This window comes from Sipha flava, unplaced genomic scaffold (genome assembly GCF_003268045.1).
Source record: "Sipha flava isolate LNK unplaced genomic scaffold, YSA_version1 320_pilon_pilon, whole genome shotgun sequence".
NCBI lineage: Eukaryota > Metazoa > Arthropoda > Insecta > Hemiptera > Aphididae > Sipha > Sipha flava.
Window position 1 is genome coordinate 79,709 of NW_020273003.1, and position 10,314 is coordinate 90,022.

Here is a 10,314-nt window from a genome sequence, read left to right on the forward strand (position 1 = left end):
ACTTATCGTATTTTCTGATAACACTTATGGTTAGTTTAGCGAAGAAAACGTTTTCACTTAAAATATGATTTTATGCAATCATTACTATTCTATTTTATAAAAATATACATAACAAATAATTACCATTTTAACATTTAACATTCATAAAGATTTCATTGTATATAAAGCAATATGAACTAAAAAAACATTTTCGTAATTTTAAATCGTTTTTTTTTAAATAAAATTGAAATGTGTAGAGAAAATAAAAAATAATATTATACAGAGGAGTGATGTTTATCAAATATTAAATCAAAGGGAAAATCAATTTTATTTAATCGATTTTCTTTATAAAATCCATTCATCAATAAAAATTAAACACATTCTTTGAAAAAAATTAATGACAAAACTATAAAACAATCTTATTCGAATTTATTTCGAATGTTATAGGTATCAATAAATGAAATTTATAATTATTCAATATATTATAATTTTCAAAAATAGTGATTAAATTAAAAAATCATTGTTGTTTGACTATGAAACAAAATGTTTATTCCTTATATATTTTTCTCCTAAAATTTTATTTTGAGAATAAATCAAAATATCCATCGTTAAATTAATGGTATTCGTGTAATACATCAAAAACAAAATTTTTTTTTTTTATTTAAAACCGTAAACACTAGATCGTTTCAAATAAAAATTTTCTAATAGTAGTACTTGTATTAGCTATTATGTTTATTTTAAAATAAATGCTACGAAAAATAATAAACATCATAGTGGGATTCTTTTGCCATTGGTTTTAATTACACATTAAGTACTATTCTCGATCAATTGCTTTTTGCTTTCAAACATTTTATAAATATGTGTTATTTTCATTGGTAATAATTACCAATCTTAATTTAGATACTGCTCTACGTTAAAAATACGGTTCATTCATTTACTTTTTTCGTCGTTTTGTTATCCATTAGCAGACGATAGGGAAAGTAGTATTATTCACGTTTAACAGTGAAAAGTAGGAGGACATATGTTGGTGGACAAGGGCGTTCTTCGTCTGCGAATCGGTAACTGTAGAGACGAGTGATAGTATTAGTATGTGATTTGTTAGCGTTCGTTTAACGGTGGTTAATTCGGTGAACATATAATGCGTTCGTTGCATTCGACTTAGTCATTTTTTTTATTTTTTATATTTTTACGTTTATGATATATTTAAAAATATTTAATTCATCAAAATCAACAACTATTATAGAAGAAATACCTCATCATGGATACACCAAGAGTGCTACGGTTAAGGTAAGATTTAAGTATTTCTTAAGAATGAAAGAATAAGATTATTTTTAATTTAAAAATTGTTGATTGACTATAAACATATTCAAGGATTCGGATTTGGTGCTCACCGTTCACCGTGATGTATTTCTTTCAGTGTTTAATTTAATTTTCTCATTTGTTCGATAAGAAAAATATACATAGTTATATAGGTTATATATATATATATATCAGATCGATTCGGTAAAATAAATTTTAAACTAAATTAAACTTTTTAATTAAAATGTTAGAAATAGTTAATTTTACAAAATATACATTTGTAGAAGATTACATACACTGAAAAACATTTTAAAATTATAATTTTGAATCACTAAATGTGTTTTATTTTGTAAATCTACAAGACAATAAAAATTAAAATTTTATTTTTGAAATTATAAAATTTTAAATATAACTATAAAAAGATTTTTATATAAAAAATGTGTTGATATTATAAATTTTTTAATTTCATTAAAATATTCGAATTATTCATTTGAATTCAGTTAATTTGAATGGAGCAACCATATTTTAAAATATTTTTCTAATCATAAGTTATATTTTAATTTTTAGACTTTTTTAGCGTTATAAAATTTAAAATGTTTATATTTTTCAAGTTATCGTTTGACTTCTTTATACGTACTGAACAATTGAATAATCTTATTAATATAACTTTTAGTATTAAATTATATCACAAATAATTAATTTTTTTAGTTTCTTTAAAATATTACATTTAATTTTTTAACTGCAATAATGTAATGTAATGTGATTTATATTAGTAGCATAAAATATATATAAAACTTTTTTTGCAATAATCATTTGTAACTAGCAAGAACTAAACGTGGTAACATATATTTATCTCCCGTGGACTTATTTTTATTTAATAACTACATTTATTCGTTCAAACTTAACGTGTTACTACTTATAAGCTATACATTTCATGTTAGGTAATTATTATAAATTTAAACTAAATATCATTGATTTCAACAACTGTTATTAGGTATATTATATTCTACTGTACAAGATCAACGGTTAAAGTTTACTGTTCAAAAATTAATAAGAAAGTGTTTTTAATCAAAACACTATACATAAAAAATGCAAATAGAGTCAATAATCACTTTGCATATGTAGTAGCTTATTAAGTAATCGAATGTATATAATTTCATAATTTCATAATTTTAATTTCTTAAAATTTGTTTTAAAAACACCATGTTGATTTGTTTTGAACTTTAATTTATTTTACGTTTATAACACCTTTGGGTACGACCTTATCGTAAATGACAATATTTTTTTCTTAAAATGTGTCAGTAACTTTAGGAAATATGAATAATATAAACTTTCTACAGCTGCGCATGATATGTGTTACGTTAAATGTTATGTAAATGTTTGGGTGAGGTGTTTGTGCATATATTTTTCTAGACGATGTTAGTAATGTGGGATGAAAGAATTTCTGCATACTGAAGACATAATAAACTGTCGCTAATTAGTCTACATTTTTCTATTAGGTAATTACAATTTTTCTCTCATTTCATTTGTGTAATAAATGTTTGCATATTATCTTCATATTTAAATTGATATCACAATATAAAAAGCAAGTATGAAATTATTAGACTAAAAAATTGAAACAGATCACATATTCAATTAATTATAATACCTTACATGAAATTGATTACAGTCGTTTTTCATTCACCTGAAATACTTTTTTTTAAAAAAATATGAGTAACCGTAAAATGTATTAATTCAGGCATATTTTCAAGATAAACACGCAACACAAAAAATTGGTGTTGTCACTGTAAAAATAAAAAAAATATGATAAAAATATAATAAATGAAATAAATAAGGCGGTGATGTTTTTACTTCATTTACCGTTCATTAAAAATGATTCTGATGATATCAAATTAATGAAATTGAGATTAATTTTTACGAGAAAAATTAAAAAAAGAAAGATGAAAATTAACAAAATTCTAGACATTTATTATTCAATTTGTTCAAAGAGAGTAATTACTTCTTTGAAAGTTGATAGTAAAATGTTTTTTTTCGGAAGTATTGTTGAGCTAAATTTGAAAATAATTATTATTAACCATCACACTATAAAATTAATTGACGAATGAAACTATTTGTATGGTTCATTTATAAATAATTACTTCCAAGTGCAAAACTTTCATTTGCATGAAGTGTGTAGGCAGGTATATCTAATTAAATCGTACTACATGCTTAACATAACGTTTTATTTAATACAATTATAATTGATTATAAATGAATAAAAAAAATTGATTTTCTTTCTATAAAAAATGTATTTGTATAATATGATACGTTCAAATAGTTAAAAATTGAATTATTTCAATATATTATTATATAATAATTGCTTCGGTTGGACCGCATCATATGACAGCTACGAAATACGTCACAGCACGATACTACTATACACTTCATGTCACTATAATTGATGATTAATTGAAATTCTATTATAGTGATAATATATTTGTATATGTTGTGTATGTTTATCATTGGTTAGTTTTTAAATATTGCATTTTACTTTTAAAACCCGGTAACTGTAATAAAATATTTATTATGTGGTGAAAGTATAATTCTTGTTGTGTTTTATACATACAATCAAAACAATCAAAACAGTGATTTCTAAAAAATAAATAATATTAATTTATTAGGTTGTTCCTGATGCTGGTAGCCTGTATTTTTGTTACAACTGTAAGTAGCTCCGTGAGCGAGAAATGCACAGTGAATAAGTATAGAAATGTTGACGGGCGATGCAATAATGTTCACCGACCGAATTGGGGCGCAAAGAACTCTCCGTTTCTTCAGGTTTTCTTGGAAGTTCAAAGTAATTAAATCAATTCTTAAAAAAAAAAAAAAACAATTCCATTGCAAATTTATATTAATTTATCAATTATTATTATAATTTTAAGATGAATCGCATTCGACTAAATGGCCCGAGGCTTCGGACGTGGCAGAACTATTGAGTAGATTATCGATAGCTGGAAATAAACATTTGACTGTAATGTCGGGAATGTGGGCTGATTTCCTCAGGCTAGATTTAGCCATTGAAAATACAACAGGTAAATATTTATATATATATATTTTATCAAAATAAAATATTTACAATATTATTTGTGTTTCGAATTAATGTATTAAGACAATGGAGTTATATTAAACGCTGCCACTAGCTTTTTAGACGCTTCTCCCATATACAACAATGTTTCTTGCGAAGACTCTCCCATAAGAGTTACTGTATCTGAGTTTGGTTATCTTAAATTGACTCCTTGTACAAGGTTTGCACATTTCAATTACTGGATGAGGAAAAAAAGAAAAATGTATTTCAAATTAGTTTTGTTGTAGATCATCGAACGAAAACTCCGATTATTCAACAACGATACATAATTTATTGATATTGGAACATAACCGTTTAGTTGAAGAATTAAGAGATATCAATCCAGATTGGTCAAACAATACGGTTTTCGAAGAAGCTAGGCGAATAACAATCGCTCAACTTCAACACATCACGTATAATGAGTTTATTCCCAATGTCATAGGACACGTGAGTACAATTTTGATCAGTTTAAAATTAATTCAGTTTTAAGTGATGTGAGAATTCCATATTGGCAGGCAATGATGACAGAATGGAATTTAAATCCACTGAAACGTGGATATTACACAGGTTATTCAAGCTCCAACCAACCTGGTACTATGCAAAGCATATTTGCTACCGTTTTGCCGATGTTGCCGTCGATTATATTTGATAAATACAATCAAAACAATTTAGGTGACGCCGAAATCACCCATAGTTTACCGAAAAAAAGTGAGTTATGATCTCACAATTATTATAGTCAATAAAAATAACCATTATTAAGTATATTATTTAATAGGTATTGAAGCGTTATTGAATTTGGGTAGACAAATTAAAATTCCAAGTTACAAAACATGGAAAAATGTATGTTCAAGTGGTTCTTCTCAAATAGAAAATCAAGCCATAGATGAAGCTAATAAAACTTTATACAAGTAAGTTAAATTGATATTAGACAAAGTTGTTTGATCATGACATTTAATTTTCTCGAAATATTTTTCAGAACTTATAGTGATATGGATTTGTTATCTGGAGGTTTATTAGAAACACCTTTGAAAGGAGCAGTATTTGGTCCCACATTTTCTTGTTTACTTGCGAATCAATTATATTTAACCAAAAACAGTGATCGATTGTGGTACGAGAACGATTTTCCTCCTTCTACGTACAGTAAAAGTCAATTACAAGAGATTAGACAAACCACATTAGCTGGAATTATTTGTTCAAACTTCAAAGACGTTACAATGATACAACCAAAAGCTTTTATAGATCGAGACGATTATCTGTAAGTTTTTCGAGTTTCATTATTACTGACTATTGATCATTTACTGTGACATTATATTTGCAATAATCGGTTTAATTAATTTGGAATTTACCGTATGCATTTTTCATTTTACCAGATAGCTTTCTAGCATAAAAATAATGCCTAATTTTTATTATTTACTTTTAGAAACCATCCAATAAATTGTGATCAACATTATAAACTAGATATTTATAAATGGAAAGAAAGTTCAGTGGTCGATGATGACGAAATTACAGCGAATAAAACGGAACAAGATATTGATCGGATTAATAGTGAAGTACTAGTGAAAGAGGCGTGGAAAAAAGCCGAAGATGACGTTAGCAGAAGAAAACAAACGGAATTTTTGTTATGGTCAAAAAGTATTTTAATCCATAATAACCACAGTCAAAATTAAAATTAAAATGTTTATTTTATTTCTAGAAGGGGGAGTGGACCCCAAGTCTCCTCTCGGAATAGCTGCTGCGTTTAGTAAAGCAAGTAAATCAGCACTAATACTAGCAAATAATTCACTTCTGTTTGAGTACGCTTCAAAAGAATTATTGAAAACGTTAGGAAAAAGGTTGGTTTTCAAATTTTAATGTGTAAACAATAATTTTAATTATAATAATTATTATACAAAATCTCAAAAAATAACCTATACGATTTGACAAATATTATGTAACTAATTATATATTATAATATGATATTTATATTTATGTTTTGAATATTTTTAGCCGTCGTCGTCGTCGTCGTCAAATCTTGGATAGCGGTGATCCATTATTTAGTTTAAATTCTATAGGACCTGGTTTCTTCGATGATTTACAATTTACTGAATTATATCCACCACCGATCCATTACAGTGATGGCGAATGTCCTGTAGAAACACACCCTTGTGACCCTCACAACCCTTATAGATCATTTAGTGGCTACTGTAACAATTTAAAAAATCCAAATTTTGGTAAAGCATTAACGACTTTTGAACGTATATTGCCGTCTGTTTACGAAAACGGTACGAATCATTAAAAATGGTAAATAATGATTTAAGAAATAATGAATTAAATAGTAACTATCATTTTTAGGAATAAACCAACCAAGAATGACATCCGTAACTGGTACACCATTACCATCTGCCAGATTAGTGAGTACTATGTCTCATCCTGATATCAGTCATCTTCATGGCCGTTACACGCTTATGCTTATGCAATTCGGTCAAATTTTAGACCACGATATAACGTTTACTCCAGTCCACAAAGGTAATAATAATTTATATATTTATTTATGATTTTTTAATATTAGTTTTATAATTATTGTTATTATTATAATCAATCGCTAAATGTCAATGCTATTTGTTAAGGATACTTCTCATCAATACCTGATTGCCGATCATGCGATAGTCCGATAACAGTTCATCCGGAATGCATGCCGATACCAGTGCCTGTTGGTGACCCATTTTATCCGCAAATAGACGTGCACACTGGACGTCGAGTATGCTTACCGTTTATGAGATCTCTACCAGGTCAACAACGTTTGGGACCCAGGGATCCAACCAATCAAAATTCAGCGTATTTAGATCTTTCTAGCGTATACGGCTCAGATTCTTGTATGGCCAAAGATCTTAGAGCATATTATATCGGTAAATTAAATGTTACAAGACACCCGATACCAGCCAGAAAAGATTTATTGCCCCAATCTCCTATACATCCAGAATGTAAATCGTCGTCTGGCTACTGTTTTATTGGAGGTTTGTAAAATGTTTATAATTCCAAATACACAATCACGTTGTCGTAATACGTTTCAGGCGATGGACGAGTAAGTGAACAAATTGGACTGACTTCACTGCATACAATTTTTATGAGAGAGCACAACCGTATCGCCGAAATTTTACACAGACTCAATCCGCATTGGAATGACGAAATTTTGTTCCAGACCGCGAGAAAAATTTTTACAGGAGCTTATCAACATATCGTGTACAATGAGTTCTTGCCACGTATCTTAGGTTGGGATGTTGTCGATAAATACGATTTAAGACTTTCTTCTACTGGATATTACAAAAGTAAATACATTTATGGTAATAGGGACCATTAAGGTTTCATATAATATTCATAGTGAAATTATTAAGTTGTACATTTTAACGTTTGTTTATACATTTATAGGTTACTCTTCCGATTGTCATCCGGGACCATTTACAGAATTTGCTGTGGCCGCTTTTCGAATAGGCCATAGTTTATTACGACCTCACATTCCTAGAATGTCACCAACATATCAACCTATAGAACCGGCTTTGTTATTAAGAGATGTATTTTTCAATCCTGACGTTATTTATAAGGTAGTTCATCTTTCATAAAAAATGATTTATCGGTTTAATTTATTAACATTCCAACGTTATTTATAACTGATTTAGGACCAAATGATTGATGAATTAGTTAGGGGTCAAGTTAGCACGCCAATGGAAAACTTGGATCAGTTTGTAACTGGTGAAATTACTAACCATTTGTTTGAAAACGTGAAAATACCACATTCTGGGCAAGATTTACCAGCTCTAAACATTCAAAGAGGTATAAATTATCTCTTTCGTAATACTTAAAATAACCTATCAATAATAAAACTGACATGAACGAAATATTAAATACTTAGGTCGCGACCACGGTGTTCCTTCGTACAACACATTTAGAGCAAGATGCGGTCTTCAACGAGCAAATACCTGGGAAGATTTATCAAGGGAACTATCTCCAGAAGTTATTGTTAGGTTCAAAACGATATACGCCAGCCCAGATGATATCGACTTATTCCCCGGAGGCTTAAGTGAATACCCGGTAAAAGGTGGTCTTGTTGGACCAACTTTTGCATGCATTATAGGCTTGCAGTTCAGACACCTAAAACAATGTGATCGTTTTTGGTAGTTATATTTTATATTTTTGATATATTATATTTTGTTAATTTTTTTTTTTTTTGTTTTCTGACTTTCAATTTGTTTTTATAGGTTTGAAACAGATAACCCACTAATTAGATTTTCTGAAGCTCAACTTGCAGAAATTCGAAAAGCAACTTTGTCTAAAATGTTATGTGAAAACATGGACGTACACAGTGATATTCAGAAAGCTGCATTTGATCAACCAAACGATTATCTGTAAGTATATATAGTTATATCAATGTTGTTTAGTACTTTAAAATTTAAATTTATCTTATTTTTGATAGTTTTATTTTACCAAATTATTACTTCATATAAATCGTCATAATTTTGTCCATTTTCACACCACGAGATAAATTCTTGATTTTACTATTAATGTATATATTATTATGTATGTAAATTTCATGTCTGCTTCTTTCTTTGTACATTAAAATCCATATTATACCAATGGTTTATCAGATTATTTAAACACATTTTTGGTATACAAAAATGTTATCAATTAATTCTTAATATCTAAGTAGATTGGTTCTAAACATTTTAAAAATCATTATTTAAGGAATCCAAGACTTCCTTGTCAAGTATTGCCAGTAATTGATTTAACTCTATGGAAAGACAATCATCGAGGTTGCAATATTAATGGCCATATTGTTGCAATTGGTGAATCATATTTGCCATCACCTTGCACCAGCTGTATCTGTACACCCGAAGGGGTAATTATTTAACTTTCATTAATTATATATTTTGGAAATATTTAAAATATTTATCTGTTATTTATAATGTATTAGTCGAACTGTGCTTCGTTAAGAGTTACCGACTGTGGTCGTTTAATGAATGAAGTTGGCGTCGAAAAAATGATGCGGGATGATGTTTGTGCAGCGCAATGTGCTGGATTTGTTGAGCATAGTTTACTAAAAACAGAACCAATTCTACTATCTTCTAGACCAGAAGTTCCGTCATTCTTAACTCCCCCGAGCAGGGGTTCTAAGTTTTTAGAAGAAATAGATTTGTCACCACCACCTCATATCATAAGAACACGACCTTACAGAAGGCTAAAGAATAGAAGAAGGCCATTTAGAAAAGATTTTCAATTTCCTGATGAAACAATAATTATTTAATTTAAAAACTATCAAGTAACATATTACACTAGTATTTTCATTAAAATTACAATAATTTACAGTTATGTATAGTAGGCAGAAGGTGCATTGAATTGTATATAAAAATGTATGTATTATTATTAAGTCATAAATTCATTACACATGCTAGTGTTGTAAATTACAAATCATTTTCTATAGCATTTCTTATCATAAATTATAATAATAACAGCTTTTAACTTTGTATGGTAACTTTGCATTCATTGGAACACCAAACAAATAAATAGGATTCAATCATAGGAAAATAAATATAAGTCACACATATTATACAACAAAACCATATTTGAATATAAAGAATAATTACATAATGTATAAAAATAAAATCAAGATAATAATGTATTGACTATGTATAACTATGTATATAAATATATATATATTACTAATAATTTTGTTTGAAAATAATTGCTCCATGTATCTTATAAATACTACTTAAAAATCATAAAACGCTTAGTCAAGACTGTTAGTACAGTATTAAGTTTGATTTTTTTTTTTTTAATATCTCTAGATACAATAAAGTATTAATTTGATAAATAAATAAGAACATGATTCAACAATAAATTGATCTAAAAATTAAAAATACTTACATCTTATAAGTTTTAAATTTTTTCAGTTTACAAATTAAATA

The 10,314-nt window shown here is 27.8% G+C and overlaps 1 protein-coding gene across 1 annotated transcript; it reads left to right on the forward strand.

Moving 5' to 3' along the window:
* The first annotated feature begins 1,237 nt into the window (after nt 1-1,237).
* On the forward strand, nt 1,238-9,976 carry LOC112686637. Its single transcript, XM_025559018.1, has 20 exons — nt 1,238-1,266; nt 3,939-4,111; nt 4,197-4,346; nt 4,424-4,559; nt 4,627-4,825; nt 4,894-5,086; nt 5,154-5,286; nt 5,355-5,633; nt 5,799-6,010; nt 6,072-6,210; nt 6,365-6,639; nt 6,710-6,883; nt 6,985-7,371; nt 7,429-7,683; nt 7,784-7,956; nt 8,032-8,185; nt 8,265-8,526; nt 8,611-8,757; nt 9,095-9,248; nt 9,324-9,976. The coding sequence occupies exons 1-20, from the start codon at nt 1,238-1,240 to the stop codon at nt 9,651-9,653; spliced, it is 3,954 nt and encodes a 1,317-aa protein (XP_025414803.1). The 3' UTR covers nt 9,654-9,976.
* The last annotated feature ends 338 nt before the right edge of the window (nt 9,977-10,314 follow it).

Bases quoted from the DNA above. Each gene is read 5' to 3' on its own strand.
- LOC112686637 (XM_025559018.1), top strand. From the start codon at position 1,238: ATGGATACACCAAGAGTGCTACGGTTAAG. The intron at 8,758-9,094 runs GTAAGTATATAT...TCATTATTTAAG, and splicing joins GATCAACCAAACGATTATCT to GAATCCAAGACTTCCTTGTC. The intron at 9,249-9,323 runs GTAATTATTTAA...ATAATGTATTAG, and splicing joins GTATCTGTACACCCGAAGGG to TCGAACTGTGCTTCGTTAAG.